Consider the following 17002-nt stretch of genomic DNA (forward strand, 5'->3'; position numbering starts at 1 on the left):
AGCCTGCTGCTTCTGCTCCTTCTGCAGCAGCCGCCCCATCTCTGCTGAGGCCCCAGCTGCTTCCCACTCACTGAGCCTCCTGCCCTCAACGGGAAAAGCACAGCAGGGCTGAGCGGAAAGAATGTACTTATAGATATGTACATACCACAGTGCTGTAATTTTGTATGTAGCAATTGTGTAAATACACGTATGGATTTTATAATACACACATATAAATCTATAAAGGCATATTTTTAGAAAAACAGCGTACCACTGCTTCTTTTGAAAATAGTCTGAATAAGAATAAAATGAATTTCTACAGAATTTCTGCCTCGGTTCCTGGGTATGTGGAGGGTTGTTTGGTGTGACCATGCTCAATGTGTCAAAAGCCACCACTGCCTGTTGGTATAGGCATGTACCAGCCATGGCAGGGGCACTTGTACAAGTGGCAGTGTCGTCCCCCACCCTCTTCTCTAGCGTGGCACAAGCGTCCAGCTTGAAGACCTCACTGCAAGCACACAGACTTCCACTGCATCCTTCCGGTGTGTGCTAAATAAACATGGGCTTCCCCTGGCATCTTCCCACGCGTGCTCTGGGCCCAGAGAGAAAACACATTGGTTCATGGAGAACAGACCAAGAGCTGGACAAATGGAAGGAGCCAGGTACCCAGAGCACAGGGGAAGGAGAGCAAACAGACCCTGGAAGGAAATTTGGCAGCTTGAACCTTTATTTTTAGTTTTTTTTTGTTTTTTTTTTAAAAAGCATAATTAGAAACTTTCAATACAGAAATAATCCTAGCAAACCATTTAAAAGTTTGTTGTTTGACAGGAGTTTCACATCAGATCCACCAGGACACCAATTTAGCCCTGAGTTCCCACACCCACCCACACCCACACCCACCCCCACTCATGCATGTAACACTGTGGGACAGGTACACCGTTGTCACCAAAACCACCCTTAACAGGCAACAGGCAGGTGCCAGAAGCCTGAGGCATCCAACTTGGGCTGGATGCTCCAAGATACTGGTTTCCCACGTGTTCTGAAGCAGGTCACCTGCCCAGGAACCGCCAGCCAAGGCAGGCCTGGAAGCAGACTCTGCCTCAACTCCCAGCTCACATGGGCCATATAGAGTCACCTGGTATGTCTTCTGCCCCTGAAGTGTCTTCCACAGCCCCCAAACCCAGCCTGATGCTCAGAAACACAGGACTGTGACAAGGAACCCCAGCATTTGACAATTCGGACAAGTGGAGAGACAGGTGAGTAGAAAGCCCCAGTTTTATTGATTGAAAACCCATCCACAGTGTTAACATGGAAAATCTGCAGTATTCTGTGATGATTGTCCAGTCAGGACTGTGCCTGGAAACCGCCTAGGAAAGGAAATCTAGTAAAACACATTATGTTGTCCAAATCAGTTCTTCAGAGTTACGTGATCCTTTAGGGGAAAGGGAACCAAGTGTCCTGGGGAAGGGAGAAGTAATCAAATGCAGATTACCCTGATGGGTGGGTAGGTGAACACTGGCTGCCCCCACCCCACTTTTTCCCAGTGGCTAAGAAATCTTCCTACCACCTTCATACTAAAAACCAGATCTGTCAGCAATGCAAACACTACCCGTCCCAGCCTGGAGGTGTCTTCCTAGAGCCCAGCGACCCCTGGCTCTGCCACAGGTGCCTGGTGCTACATTACAAACCCTCTCCAGTGGGAGGCCCTCGAGCACACAGGAACGAGGGTGCAAAGCCTTCCTTTCCCTCTGAAGGGAGAAGGCCTAGCCCTGCACTGAACAGAAGCCGTCACCTTTTCTAAAAATACTGAGCCCAAAGTGGGACAGTCACAACTTTTGCTACTGAACCAATCAGATCTCAAGGAAATAATTGTGAGAAAGTTTGATTTGGCTTCATTGGTTGTATCTGTTAAAATCAAGTTCCCCTTGCAAGCTCCACCTCTTTGCAGATGTACCACCACCTTTCTGTGGGACCTGAAACATGTTGGGTAAGTGAGAAGCCATGGCTTCCCTGGGTTTGTAGCAGAGGCATCTAGAAGGCAGAATGAGAAACCTGTTGTCCAAAAGGGCAGGACTCAGTTCCTCTGTGGAACTGAAGACCTAGGGTCAGCAGAGGGCAGGGCCTGTGTGAAGGCCAGGTTCCCCAGCTCCCAGAGCGGCTGGAGGGTAGGAGCCATGTGGAGTGCACTCCATGGGCCAGGGATGGCCAAAGACTCTAGGACTCGAGGTTGGCTCCTCAGGAAGCTGCCGTCGAGGTGGGATTGGAGGGCTTGGGAGGGTCTGTTGCAGCAGGTTGGCAGGAAGGAGCCAAAAGCCAGAGCAGGCTGAGGGTGTGCAGCTGGTTAACGCAATATACACTATGTACAAACTGGTTAGTCAGTCCACTCGGCTGGCAGCGTCCTCACCAGGTCCAGGTGCCTCGGCGGGGAAAAGGGCACCATGGGGAAGGGCGGGTTCGTCCAACACCTTCTTGGCACTCAAGGGGGAAAGGGGAGGAAGTGCCGATGGCGCCTCCCGATACAAAACGTGGAGAGAATTCTTTAAATAACGGCACTAAACTGAGACTGTCCCCCGAGAGCTCCGAGGCCTCAGGCTGGGGAGGGGTGCAGTGCAGTCTCTGCAGTGGCTGGGGCATTAGCAGCAGCGTTTCTTTCGTTTACTGTTTTTGGTGAGCTTCACCACATCGTTCTGTTGTTGCTGCTGCTGTTTCGCCAAGTTGTCTTTCTTTGCTCGTAGAACCAGCTCTGTGATACAGTTGAACATCTGGAGAGATGACAGGGCAAGGCTGACACCATGGGCTAGCACAGCTACCCCCAGGCCATTTCTATCTCTGTGAACTGCATGTATGGCCTCAAAACCTTTGTGTGAGCATGCGCACGGGTTGTAGAGTGTTTTGCCATGGCTCTGTAGCCCAGCCTGGTCTTAAACTCACAATCCTTCTCCTGCCTCCCCAGTACTAGGGGCTACAGGTGTATACTGTGTGCCCTCAAAACACATTCTACTTCAGGGGTTCTCAGCTTCCTAACACTGTACAGTTCCTCATGCTGTGGGGACCCAACCATTACATTATTTCATTGCTACTTCACAACTGTAATTTTGCTACTGTTATGATCGTAGTGTAAATATCTGATATGTGACACCTGTGAATGGGGTCATCCCACAAAGGGGTCGTGCTAGGCAGAGGTAGTGGGGTTAAAGGTTGAAAGCCTGTAGCTGTCTTGGGAAGACAATCTCTTCACTCTTTTTTCCTGCATGTGGGTTTGTGCGCGTGTACAGGTTCCCATCAAAGCCAAAGGCAAAGCCCCTGAAACAGGAGTCATGGAGGGTTGTGAGCTGCCTGGCATGGGTGCTGGAAACTGAACTCAGGTCCTCTTTCAGAGTGGCACAACCTTAATCATTGAGCCAGCCCTCCAGGTCTTTTTAATACGTGGTCAGAAGCCTTCAACTAGAACTTTCTGGCAAGACAAAGGGATGTTGCTCTGTCACCACCTCCCTGCAGTGGGGCCAGACACAGCCTAAACCTTTCCCTGACTACCCAGTGTCCAAGTGAGAGGAGCCACTAGGCTACAGGCCCTCTCTGCCCCAAAAGGCTGCATCTGCAGCAGTGGAAGGAAGCGGAAAAGCTAACTAGGAGCTTGGATGTCCTTGGAACCAGAGGAGACCCAGTGCTCAAGAGCTTTTATGTGCCATTTGAGGAACAGAGACACAGCAGGGCATCTGACAAGCACCTCTCTCTCCAGCTCCACGTTTCAGATGCCCTCTCTGGCTTCTGCACGTGCACAAGTACACGCATGCCACCATTAGCAAGTACGCTGTACAGAACACTCAGCTCACTTCATCCTCACAACCTGGAAAACAATTCTCCCTGAGTACATGTGAGCAAATGAATTTCAAAGAGGTAGGCCTGAGGAGCCTGTGTTCCCAGTGCAGTGGGAAAGCAACTTCCCCAGCACCTCTAGACTCCTCTCTAGGCCAGTGAATGGGCCAAATGGGGCTTGTGGCAAAAGCTCTAGCTTTGCTCCCTCAGTCACAGCTACAAATGAACAGCCTGCCTGGGTGGAGGCTCCAATCCTAACCCCAGGAACTTCTCAGCAGGTGCCTTTGCACTCTGGAGGCCAGGAAAGCAAGCACCCAAGAGGGGCAGGGAAGAGGTGGTGATGATGGGCACAAGGAAGGGCCAAGGGGAAGCAGCTGGAAGAGAGACTGCGTGGCTTTGGGGTGGGAAAGGCCCGGCCCTGACTCCACCTCTCACCGGTTAGTTCCTAAAGCCATTCCTATTCAGTAAGAGGAACTTCAGTCTTCCTCCAAGAAATGGGCTCCTGCCCCAGAGGACAGCTGAGCTCAGAGCTAAGACCTTTGAGGGGCCTGCCCAGCAGCCAGCCAGCAGTCTACACTAAATATCTGGTGGTCACGGTGCCTCAGCAGGCCTGCAGTGAACAACAGAGCCCTCGGCCTGGGCTCAGCCGGAGCTTACCTCTTCCACATTGACGTTCTCCTTGGCACTGGTCTCAAAGAGCTGGATCCCCATCTGCCCAGCAAATTTGTAGGCATCTTCTGTCTCGACCACCTTCCGCTCAGGGTCGTCATTCTTATTGCCCACTTGAAGACAGAGCGTGGTCAACTGCCTGCTAGACACCACGTGCTGCTCTCCCACCCTCCCCACCCTCGGGGCCCAGCCTCACCTAATATTCGGCACACATCGTCACAGTTCTGGTTGATTTCATGAAGCCATCGTTTGACATTGACAAAGGACTCGGCACTAGTGACGTCATAAACCACAATGACACCGTGGGTTCCCCGATAATACCTGTAGGGCCAAGATGTACATCAGGGCTTTGGCCCAGGGCAGAGGTGCTTCCCTAGGATCTGCCTGCTGCAGGAGGGTGGCTGGGGAAGGTGTGGGTGCCCAGGGCCTTGACCACCAGCCAGAGCCGAGCCTGACCAGCAGGACAGGCTGCTCCAGCAGCACTGGCTTCTCAGGCCTGTCCCTGGGACCAGTGGTGAGGGCAGGTAACAGTCCGAGGTGGACCAGGCCTGAAGAGTCACCCTACTGACTCAGGGTGCCATAAGCTGGAAATATCTTTCAAGTTCTCCTTTCAAGTTCTCCATTCAGGCGGCTTCTGTGTTTGACATCATGTTATCACCATCCTTGTTTAAATGTTCAAAACTTTCTTTCAAATCTCGGTAGTAAAATGCCATCCCAAGAGGCCGCACCTACATGAAGCCATGGCAAAGTGCATCCCTTTCCCCAGTGGTCAGTGACGCTGCTCTTTCTGCTTTTGGCTGACTGCCAGTGAGGAAGAGTGTAGCGGGTACACAGGCCTCCAGCAGCTGTCGGAGGGACTCAACTAACCCTGCAGACCCCAAACCAGCCAGAAGGTCTGGAAGATAGGAGGCTGCCGTCATCCCTCTCTGACATCTGCTCCTCAGCCAGCACCAACCCTGCAGCACTCTAACCCCAGGACTGACCCTCAGAGCCTTGTCTCTAAAGCTGCTATTCTTGACCACTAAGGTTTTAAACACCTAGAATACTAGCCCAGAAGCTCCTGTCCCAGAGCTACACCAGGCCACAGCCCTGACTGGTAAAGAGAATCTCACCGTCTACTCCACGGTCAAGATCTATCTGAGAAGTGAAACCTGGTCATGTCTCTGAAGGACTCTGGAGAGCATCCCTGCTGTGAGGAAGAGATCACAGATGCCTCCCCAAGGCTGAGGACAGTTCAGACAGCACGGGTGCTCTTTCCTATCGGGCAAGTGTTCCTCCACAGCAACCTGGAGTCCCACATGAAGGTGGCAGAACCAAGAGTGGGTAGGTTGGCAGGGCAGGCAGTCAGTCCCAAGGGGAGGACACCGCACTGTATGCAGACTTGTTCCAAGGCTGTGAGCCCGCTTGGCTTTGAGGGAGCCTGACAGTCCCACTATCTGAGCTCAGGACCCCTAAACCAACCTGGCCCTGATCCCACAGCCAACTACTGCCCTGAGCACTGGTTCAACAGCACAGCTTGGTGGATGCCTCTGGAGCAGTGTGAGCGCCACACGGACAGATGCACATTCGTGCCAGCAGAAGGCCTCTAACCTGTTCTTTGCTGAAGATATCAAGAAATGTTGCACTGCTGCCACTCCAGAAGAGCCTTGGCCAGGAAAGGGCCTAGGCTGGGCCATGGGTGGCCCATACCTCTGGCTAGCAGGACACCAGGACTTTCAGGCTCCTGACCCAGGTGCTGGACACCCCCTGCCTCGTTCACCTTGGCCCCACCTGGGCCCAGCTGCAACCCCAGCTCCCAGGTCCAATTCCTGAGCTAGTGCAAGGCTCCACCCTTCTCACTCCTCCAGCCACCCGAGGGCCAGAGAGCTCCTCAGGAAAGGACTCTTTCAGCAGACACACCGGGTACAGCCACTTTTACTCCTACACCTCCAAACAATCAGCTAGCTCAGGAGCCTCTCTCCTTCCCCAGCCACTGCCTACAAGGTGATGGGTTCTCCATGATGAATCTCTCCATGGCCTCTCAAGTGCCTCCTACTTCAGAATGGGCCAAGCCTAAGACTCCAAGGCAGGGGCTAATCTTGGTTTTCCCAGACAGGACCGGTCCCTGTACCAAGGGAATCCTGGACCACACACTCCTATCCACCACAGTGTGACTACAACACACACACCAACCTTCCCTAATACATGCACCCGTTGCACTCATCCCCTCAGAGGATACCCAGGGCCCCAACGGCTACCTGTGTTTCTGCACTGACAGAATGGGGAACATTCCACAGAGATGTATACATTTCACTGTCTATATAGGAAGGCCAGGGGTGTGTCCACAGAGGCCAAGCCTACACTATGGAGCCCAGTTTTCAGAAGCGCCTTCAGTGGAGAGAAATAGCCCACGCTTTTAATCCCAGCAGAAACAGGTAGATATCTAAGAGCTTGAGGGCTTCCAGGGCTACACGGTGAGGCCTGTCTCACACACTCAGACATGACTTATCTGTAAAATGGAGTCACAGCACAGGGAACACAGAAAGCCAGAGGTGACCCATGAAAAGCCCAGACCTAGAGACCAGGGCTCCAGCCTTAGCACTCAGGCAAATCCTAAGCAGAAATGCTGGACTCGGGCACAGAAGCTAGGCAGCTTGCCCAAGGACACACAGCAGAGCATTTAAATTCTAGTTTTAAGAGCACCTTAGAACTAAGACTTCACAGCTCTACACTGGAGTGGTTTCCTCCTGTGGGCAGTTGAGTTCTAGAGAGCCACTGACTTCCCAGCTAACAAACTGGGGTGTAGAGGAAGGGCTCCCACACCTATGGTCTTCCTGGCCTCCACAGAGCCATCTCTGAAGAGTCAGGATGGGTGACCAGAGACTGCACAGAAGGAACTGACACCACCAAGACAAGCCAGTGTCAGTGTCTCACTGGGCACCAGGGAAGGGCTTGTCACTAACCCAGTGGGGCAAATACTGCTGCTATTGCCACTTGAAGACAGCGGAACTGCCAACAGGTAGAACTGACTGAGTGCCCATGTTGTATGAAGTCTATACCATGACAGGCACCAGGGCCAGGTGCTCCACCATTTCACGCCCCGGGCCCTGGTGGCTGCCACCACACACCAGGACATCTTCGGGAAAAGAAGATACAGCTGCTGCCACCCACTGAAGTCAGCAACGGCCTCAGCCTCACCTCCTCATACCCAGTGACGTCTCTACCTTTCCTTTCAGCAGGTGTCACCCAACTTGACGCAAACATCCAAGGCCAGGGGCTCAAGGAACTCACGTGGAGGTGATGGTGCGGAAGCGTTCCTGCCCTGCCGTGTCCCAGATCTGCAGCTTCACCTTCTCCCCGTTGATCTCCACAGTCCGAATCTTGAAATCCACTCCGATTGTGGTAATGTAGCTGCCTGTATGCAAGCAGCCCATCACTCAGAGCCCTTCGGTCCCCCAAGCCCCGGCCTATGCCACCCCACTGTACATGTATCCATCCGGTCAAGGCCCAAAGGAGAGTCCTGAACCAAGAAAGCTCACCTGCTCTAACAGACCTGTCTCACAATGCAAGCGAGACAGGACACAGGGACAGAGTAAGACGTTCAGAAACATATGCTCCGAATGACATTAAAACGTGAGGTGATGGAGGAGACGGACTGAAGGGAAGGTAGGGACATGGGGGCCGAGGCCTGAGAATGGAGCACACCTATGCATCCTAGGTTTCCCTTTGTATTGGGGGTAGAGGACAACCTTCCAAACCGACTAAAAGGATCCAACACTGAACTTTCTGGAGGTGGACAGCAGCAAAATATCCATGGCGAGTGTACTGGCTGGTTCTGTGTCAACCTGACACAAGCTGGAGTTATCACAGAGAAAGGAGCCTCGGTTGGGGAAATGTCTCCATGAGATCCAGCTGTAAGCCGTTTTCTCAACTAGTGATCAAGGGGGAGGGCCCAGCCCATTGTGGGTGGAGCCATCCCTGGGCTGGTAGACCCGGGTTCTATAAGAAAGCAGGCTGAGCAAGCCAGTAAGCGACATCCCTCCATGGCCTCTGCATCAGCTCCTGCTTCCTGACCTGCTTGAGTTCCAGTCCTGACTTCCTCTGGTGATGAACAGTGATGTGGAAGTGTGAGCTGAATAAACCCTTTCCTCCCCAGCTTGCTTCTTGGTCATGATGTCTGTGCAGGATTAGAAACCCTGACTGAGACAGCGAGTCTGAAGTGTGTGAGGCTAAGGCGCAGGTGAGAGAGTAAGGAGTCGGGGCCTCTGTGCACTGCTGAGAACTTGTACTGGTTGTGTGCAGGACACAGCAGGACAATGACTTTCCACAGGAAAGAATCCTTTGACATGGCTCTTAGGACATCTGTGTGGAAGCTACTGTTCCAATCCAATACTTGCCAAGATGATAATGGACTGACCCTCTGAAACCACAAGCAAGTCCCCAAGGGTTTTGTTTATGAGTTGTGGTGGTCACGGTGTCTCTACACAGCAGTGCAACAGTGATCAGGATACATGGCAGGTCCCCTTTGCCCTCAGCTTCAGTCAAATAAGTACTTTTTTTAAAAAAGCAATTTGGAAGTATCAGGCAAAGTTTAAACACCCTAGAACCCATGGCCTAGCTTCTCCGTGTACAGAGGAAACAATGTATCCAGCGCTGCTTCTTTGAAGCAACCAGAGGCCATGTGACCAAGGTGGTAGCTTATGAAGTGACAGTGCATCTAGACATAATAAGACTTCCTTGTCATTACAGAACCAAGGGAGGCTGCGCATGGTGGCATACACCTTTAAACCTGCTACACAGGAGGTGGGTCTCTGTGAGTTCAAGGCCAACCTAGTCTACATAGCAAGTTCCAGGCCAAGCCAGAGATCTATAGGAAGACTCTGCCTGAAAACAAAGCAGCTTGGAGGACTGTGGATAGCAAGGCTGAAGCATGTTTCTTGACAAAGACAAGCAGATTTCTGAACAGCCATGGGGGTCAGGAAAAAGACAGACAGACAGACACACACACCACCACCACCCAGAGGCCAAAGAGCAACAGGAGTCAGGTCACATTATGGACATATTCTTATTAGATATGTACTACCCACTTTATCTAATAGGACTTTAAACTCCTAAACGTGGACACAAAGACACCCTGGGTAGGGGAGTGGGGACCAGCAGAGGCCTTCTATAAAGAGATGGACCTGGTAGAACAGAGGCTTTTTTCTGAGCCCCCAGAGCCCACTTTCCCTCATCCAACAGCCAGAATGGCAGTCTCCAGAAGCAGACAGAAGCAGATGGGTTCTGGAACAGGGTAGGGGATCCCAAAACCAAACACCCCAAGAGCACTCAGGGAGGACTCACCTGAGAAGGTGTTGTCTGCAAATCGTAACAGCAAGCTGCTCTTGCCCACACCTGCAACAGAGCACACGGAGGTGAGCAGCTGGGAGGGGCCTCCTTGTAGCCCATCCTTCCTTAGAACCCGATGAGGCCAGAAGTCTTCTCAAGGGCAGCCTGTCTCCCCGCACACCAAGAACATCTTCCACTCAATTGCTGACCTTTTCCTTCATCCTCATGTAAGACAAGCTGCTCTCAAATCCTCTGGGGGAGATGACAGAGGGACTCATGCCTGGGCCCTGCTCTGAGGGCTGCCCCAGCAGCCTGGATGAAGATACCAGACAACAGAGACAAGCAAGAGGAAGGTCAACCAAATGAGACCAGTCCCAGCGTGTCCTCAGCAAGGTCCTCAGCATACTTCACGCCACTTCAGTTTGCAAAGAAATGGAAAAGCAGGAAGAGCCCCCGATTTTACCAGGGATATTCTGTAGCTGAACAAACTGCAGCCCACATGACCGGAACCCCTACTAAGGTAGTATGGCTGAGTGGGTGAGGCAGGGGACTCTGCTGGACATCTACTTGGCTACCACCCCATGAGTGCCTGGGCCTCTGAACTTGCCAATGCAGCTTCTGGCTGTGCCTTGTGAACCTGGCTTCCCCATGACCTCCACACCGTGGCTGTGGTTGGCCAGAGCCTACCTACCTCCTGTCCTCCTGCCTCCACCACCCCAAAGTGGCTACATCAGCCAACCTCAGAATGAGAAATGAACACACACTCAAGTCATATGGTGGCTCCTGATGCTCCCAGAATTCCAACTCTTATCTCCTCACATGAGGAGAGCAGGACTTAGAGTGAGCAGCTGGCCCACGATGCCTTCAAAGGAAAGAAAGACCAGACTCAAATCCAGGCTTCCGGAGCACCGCTGGACACCTCTGCTGAGGCCCTGCCAGCTTCTGTTTGATCCTTCCTTCCTTCTACCTCCCCTCTCCCCTTCTCCCTTTCCTCTCTCTCTACCACAGAGCCCCAATCATACTTGAACTCACTATGTGGAGGATGACCCTGGAATCCAAGTCTTCTGCCTCTCCCTCCCAAATACTAGGGTTATAGGTATGGTGGGGATCGAACCCAGGACTTCGTTTGTGTGAAGCAAACACTCTACCCACTGAACTATATTCCTAGCCCTTAATGGGGGCACTTTCAGCTCCTTCAGTAGAAATGCAAATGACTTCCGTTCCTTTGTAAAGCCATTTTGCAATACCAAGAAAACTTTAAATACCCAGACCCTGCGACCTAACACCACCCTGTCTACCAGAACACACACAATGCATCCAGCAACGAAGCATGACTTAAGACAAAAGCAGCCGAAGCCAGAGAACCAGAGCTTGTTATGAATGTCAGCCCATCCTCCTCTTGCATCTCTTACAGGGGCCAGCATAGTGACCCCATGGCTCCTGCACACATCTCTTCTGTTTCAAACAGAAATGCCTTCAAAGGTACCAAATCATACCCTAGGACCCCATAAATGCCTGTGACTTAAATCAAAATTTAAGCATACATGCCTATCTGAGAGAAACCCAGAGCTTGACTCCAGTTCTCAAAGACAGTGCTGTTCCACCCCTAGCCCTCAAGTAACCGAGGCTACAAACCATTCCTGCAGACTGAGCTGTATAGTTGTGTTTCTAACTCAACCCCAGACACCCTCTCCAGGGAATCCTCAGTAAAGAACCTAAGGACAGCTGGGTCCTACCTTCCCAGGAGCGTCTGGGGCGAATGCCCTGCTGTTGAACTCGATATGCATCCAGAGCACCTATAGCTCAGCCCTCCTGCCTACAATGCTCGTTTTGAGAATCATCACTTCCTCATTGTTCTGCCATGAGGCTTCCTGCTAAGCCCAAAGAGAGCCCGGCTTCTGGGCTGGTCCTCACAATGTTCTGCCTGATACTGACAGCCCATGGGCCCTGTGGTGCTTCTGCTTCCTCCTGGAGCTTTCTAAGTCCAGCTTACTCCAGCTAAAAGCTCATTCCAGCCACTACGTGGTGAGTGCTCCAGGACCCAGACCTCCCTTCCCTCACCCTATGCATTCATTCAGAACCATGAGCTGAACCTGCCACAAGCTGACAGTCTCCGTGAAAGCCACCCTGTCTCGTGTCATTACAGCGGCATCACCAACTTCAGGGACAGGAGACAGCAGTCCCCCCCCACCCCACAGGGTTTGAAAGTCTCAATGGAACCCAAACTGACCTCAGACTCACAAAGCCACCTGCCTGTGCTGGGATTCAAGATGTGCAATACCACATCTGGTCACCACCATCACCACCATCCTCAAATATCCACCTCTCACATATTTGCAATAGACAGGGAGAGAGGTGCCGTCCGCAGTGGCAGCAAGAACTTGAAATCCTTGGCTGCGGAAAAAACACTAGTCACAACAAGTCTGCTGCATGGACTTGACACCCACCTCCAACTCTGCTCTTCCTGAGAGGAACAGAAACCAAGACTTGCCACCTCCCAAATATCCAAGCTGCCGTCTCCTACAGATGCACCCAGAAAAGGTCCAGGGTCTCCCTCCAGCACAGCAACACTGTCTTCTAGCCTTTGCTGCCCTGCAAGGGGCACAGGCCCCGGCACACTTGATGCCTCCTGGCAGGCAGGCATGCCACCAGTGACCATCACCTCCCCACCCCCTGCATGCTGCTCTGGACCTTTCCCAGCTCCGCCCCACTGTTTTCCTGAGGCTAAAGGCCTAGCCAGCCTGCTGTAAACTCAGGTAAAGTGGTATCAACTTTAATTCTGCCTCAGTGACCACGTTCTCATGTACCCGCAAACAAACCACGCCCACTCCCATCTACTCTTCTATTAAGAGAAGGATTTTAACTAGTCCAGCGGCACATCAGCCTCCAGGCTCTGAGACTGAGGGTGACTGGCATCTGTGGCCACAGTTACCAACCAAAGCCAATGCAGGACAGTTTAGAGCACAGGACATGAAACAGAAAGAAAAGATGTCCATGCCCAGGGAATAGTTGCAGAAGTGTGTACAATGTGGCTGAGTGAGAAGAAAAACTTAGAGGTATAAAGCCGCTAGGATCCAGTGGGGCCCACTGCCTGCCAGCTCAACACCGCCTGCTCTCATCGCCTGCTCTCAGGGTTAGCGCATGTGCACCGACTCCCAGCTTTGCTGCTGAAGCTGTGTGACTTGGGGCAGAGAAGCCGTCTCCTCTGAGCCTTGGTTTCCTTATCTGACAAACCACAGAGACCATGGGTGAGAATCAGATAACAAAGTGTCTGTGAATCAGTTGATACACCTTCAGAAGCACACACTTCAAGGGGCCAAGGCAGCCGAGCAATAACATCACACTCCTTGCTCGCCTGGCCACCAACTCCCAGGTTCCTAAATGCTCAGCTTCTTCAGCTCAGAGGCAGGAGAAATCCAACAGCACAGTGTCTTCCTCGTCCGCATAACCCAGGCCTACATGCTCAGGCTGAACCTAAAGCCAGACCTCATAGGGACTGACAGTGAATTCCCTCCCACACCTGACTTCTGAGCAAGGGATGCCATCAGAAAGCTGGCCAAAACCATCTCCTGGGCTTTACAAAAGAGAAAAAACTAACATGCTACATCTTCTTGCTGAGTTTAGCCTTTCAAGTTTTGGCTATTAAAACTGGCCATGTCTTGAGGAGGAATAAAGACGTCTGACCACAGCAGGCTGACTTTACCTCTGACAGGAGAGAGATCACCATAATGTCATAAATCCTCAGAGCCCAAAGAAATGCCATCAGCTGGGTCCAAATTCAAGTCTACACAGCTTGCCTGGTTGTCTTTCACTCAAACCACAACAGGTCAATCTTCCACCTTGCCAATTCCACTCCCAGCCACAGCTACTGTTCTACCTCAGCAGTTCGGCCTTACTCCTTCCCGACAACTTCCCCCCAACAACTCCTGAGACTTCAGCCATCTTCCACGGATCTAAACTACCAACGGCAACCCAACCCAGCTTCTCCCATGAGACCAAAACCACTTACTTCCATGACCCATCTATGACAGTCACCCAACAAGCCCATACCCTCAGTCTCAGGGGACTCGGTGCTCCATTTCCTTAACAATCCACAGGCTCTACCACCAACTTGGCTGTCTCAAGTCACATGACCCTCTATCCCACACTCAAGTCTAACCTATAAACTTAGCTGATCCCCTGCCTCCTTCCAAAAACACCACATAATCCTGGCACCTCTGCTAGGCGCCCATAACATCCTGGGCCTGCCTCCCTGAACTCACCGTCACCCCCACAGACCTGGGCACCTGCCGTACTCCAAACACCTTTAAAATGCTTCAACCTGGGCCAGAAACCAGTGTCTTTCCTATGGCTACTCAGTGCATTCACTGACCAAATGCACTTAAGCAATGGGTACCAGAAGCTGCTCTACAAATCAGAGATGGAATAGTGCTGAAAGAAGCGTGTGTGTGTGTGTGCGTGTGTGTGTGTGTGTGTGTGCGTGTGTGTGTGTGTGCGTGCACAACGCACTTAAAATATTGAATGAAGCACCCCAGTAAGATAACAGCAAACACTGTCCACCTATTGTGTGCCAAGCACTGTTCCCCTCAGTATGTGCGTGCTCACTGTCTGCTAACATCAACCCTGTCAGGCAAACCTACAACTCCATTCTACAGATGAGAACTGAACTATGCAGAGACTTAGTAACTATTCTGCAGGAATGTATTTATGACGGTACCTGCTGCACCCCATCCAAGCGAACTGCAGGTCCCGGAGAGAAAGGTCCTAGAAATACCCCCCATTTCACAGAGGGCTGAGTCTTCACAGGGAGACTCATACTGACCACACTAGCAGTTACTTAGAGGTTACTTTACGCCGGGTCAGGCACTAAGCACTTTCCCTACTTTTAGCTCACCGAATACTCACACCGCTCAGCTTAACAAGTCCCCACTTCTCAGATGCAGGAACTGAGGCTCAGAAAGGCGACGCAACTTGCCCAAGGTCACAGAGTGAAAAACCTTGCCTTCCCGGGACTCGAACCCGGGTCTCTCCAACTCCAGCGATCGCGCGACTTGACCAAGGTCACACGTGAGGCAGGAGCAAGCGTTGGGGCGTGCATCCCGCGCGCTCGGCGCCCGGACCCGCCAAGGAGCAGCCCCGAGTCCCTCGCTGCGGCCCAGGGGCCTGCGGCCGCCGAGCTCCGCGCCTCCCGCCCCGCGCGGGCCGCGCCTCCTCGTCCGCCCGCCCGCTCGCCCGCCCTCCCGGAGGCCCCCGCGGGCCGCGCCCGGCAGGGCCCGCACCGCCTCCGGCCCCTGCGGCCCTCACCGCTGTCGCCGATGATGAGCAGCTTGAAGAGGTGGTCGTAGTCCCGGGCCATGGCGGGCGGGGGCGGCGCGCGCGCGCGGGCGGGCGGGGTCGGTACTGGCCTCGCGATCCGCAGCTCCCTCCTGCCTGCTCCGGCAGCGGCGGATCCACTTCCCGAACAAACAGCCGGAACTGACAGAAACACCTCCCTCCGCTCCCCCCACCTCCTCCTCCTCAGCAGCCGCCGCCGGTGCCGCCGCCACCCTCCTTCCCGCCCCGCCCCACCACTGCGCAGGCGCGGCAGCCGGACCCGCCTCTGCGCAGCCGCAGCCCGAGCCGGCCGCGCCCTCTTCGCGCACGCGCGGTACGCACGCTCCCCGGCCGAGTTCCGAGCGAGTGAGCGAGCGCGGCCGCCGCGGCCCTCGGGAGAACCGAGCCATTTCGCAGGCCTGACGGGAGAGGGGCGACGGGCGGCCGCGGGGCTGAGGCCTGGAGGTCAGCGTTGGGCGGAAGTCGTCTCGGAGCACCACGATCCCGGACGCTCGACCTCCTGGCGGAACGGGTAGCGGTTCCGGATTCGGATCGGTGGGGTGCTTCCTGGTCACCAGAGCATCCATTCCTTCTGCCTCAGTTTACCTGGGCGCCATTTCTCCGTATGCAGCGCAGAATCAGCCCCAGGTTTTTCCAGTACGAACGAAGCCCACCTGCCAGTCCCCGTGCGCTGCCACTGCAGGGATTGCCCCATCCCTGTGTTTTTGGCTTTTCCCAGACAAGTTCTCAAGTAGTCCAGGCTGGCCCCTGACTGTCCGAGTAGCTGAGGATAACCATAAACTTACGATCCTACCTGTACCTCCTGAGTCCCGTTTTATGTGGTGCTGAGACTCGAACCCAGGGATCTGCAGATGCTAGGTGGGCGTCCTGCAAGCCGAGCTCCACCCCCAGCCTCCTCATAGTGGCTTCCCACTGCCTTCCTGTGCTTTCCAGTTGAGCACCTGTTGGGATACTGCTGCCTCCCAATCTTTCCCCATAAGAAGCAGTGCTAGTGTTTTAAAACAAAACACAAAAATACAGATGTTTACAGAATTCAAAGTTGATACTAGTTTTCCTTTTGAACCAGTCCTCATAGTAAGCGGTTAAAGTTTCTTGGACAGCGAGAAACACTTACTAGTTGAATGGAACACTTACTAGTTGAATGGATACGTGCCTTCCCATACATTTCTGTGAGGATCTAAGCACACATTGAGCCCGGTGCATTTAACTGCCTTACCACGTGGTACTCCATCTGATGGTTGTACTATTCTTTAACGACTCTGCTGCTGGTAGATTTATGCAGTTCATAATTTTCTTGTTATTCAAGGTACTGCAAGCAAGGTCCTTGAACATCACAGTGTCTGATCCAGGCCTTGAGCTCTCTTTTCCAGAAGGAAGCCTGGTGATGTCAGATAAACACGAGTCTAGAATCATGAGGTACTGTCTGAGAGACGCTGTGGCGTGTGTTCTTGATTGAAAACTCCTGGGTCTGGACAGTTTCATGCCATTCTTGATTGGCAGTTTTAAGAAACAGGGAAAGGCTGAAGTTCAGCAGTTACAATCATTGTCTGGTCCTCCAGAGGAACCTGGTTAAATCCTCAGCCCCCAACATGGTGTCTGACACTGGTCTTTGACTCGTCTCAGAACTGGTTTCATCCTCCGGCCTTGGGGGGCACTTCAGACATTTAACATTTAGATACATAAAATAAAAACCTCAAAAAATTTTAGAAAAAACAGATGGAAAGAAAGAAACCTTAGGGTTGGGGATAAACCAGATAAGCACTCCAAGTCTCCCCAGCCCTTAAGGCACTGGGCCAGGCCATCTTCTTGTTTGCTCCAAGGTTGAAAAGATTGCAGTTTCAATCCCAGCTATGGAATCCACCCCTGAAAGGCTTTTGGGTAGTCATGGAGGCGTGTC

General features: G+C 52.8%; 1 protein-coding gene across 2 annotated transcripts; it reads right to left on the bottom strand.

Annotated features, from left to right (window-relative positions):
* Window positions 1-899: 899 nt before the first annotated feature.
* Window positions 900-15287, bottom strand: RAB35 (RAB35, member RAS oncogene family). Of its 2 annotated transcripts, XM_080940877.1 has the most exons (6): window positions 15076-15284; window positions 9787-9837; window positions 7735-7858; window positions 4661-4785; window positions 4453-4577; window positions 900-2741 (listed from the first exon to the last, which is right to left on the bottom strand). In XM_080940877.1, exons 1-6 carry the CDS (start codon window positions 15125-15127, stop codon window positions 2613-2615), a joined length of 606 nt encoding a protein of 201 aa, XP_080797003.1. In that variant the 5' UTR covers window positions 15128-15284; the 3' UTR covers window positions 900-2612. The 2 variants fall into 2 exon arrangements, with proteins under 2 accessions (XP_080797003.1, XP_080797004.1); XM_080940878.1 differs by lacking the exon at window positions 4453-4577 and having other exon boundaries at window positions 15076-15287.
* Window positions 15288-17002: the final 1715 nt, after the last annotated feature.

Source organism: Micromys minutus (assembly GCF_963924665.1).
Source record: "Micromys minutus genome assembly, chromosome: 29".
Lineage (NCBI taxonomy): Eukaryota > Metazoa > Chordata > Mammalia > Rodentia > Muridae > Micromys > Micromys minutus.

What these genes read in the sequence shown, in the direction of transcription:
- RAB35 (XM_080940877.1), bottom strand. Translation starts at nt 15,127, where the DNA reads ATGGCCCGGGACTACGACCACCTCTTCAAGCTGCTCATCATCGGCGAC. An exon ending in TTCCGCACCATCACCTCCAC is followed by an intron (nt 4,786 to 7,734) that starts GTGAGTTCCTTG and finishes TTGGCCCTACAG; the next exon opens with GTATTATCGGGGAACCCACG. An exon ending in AGAACGTCAATGTGGAAGAG is followed by an intron (nt 2,742 to 4,452) that starts GTAAGCTCCGGC and finishes TCATCTCTCCAG; the next exon opens with ATGTTCAACTGTATCACAGA.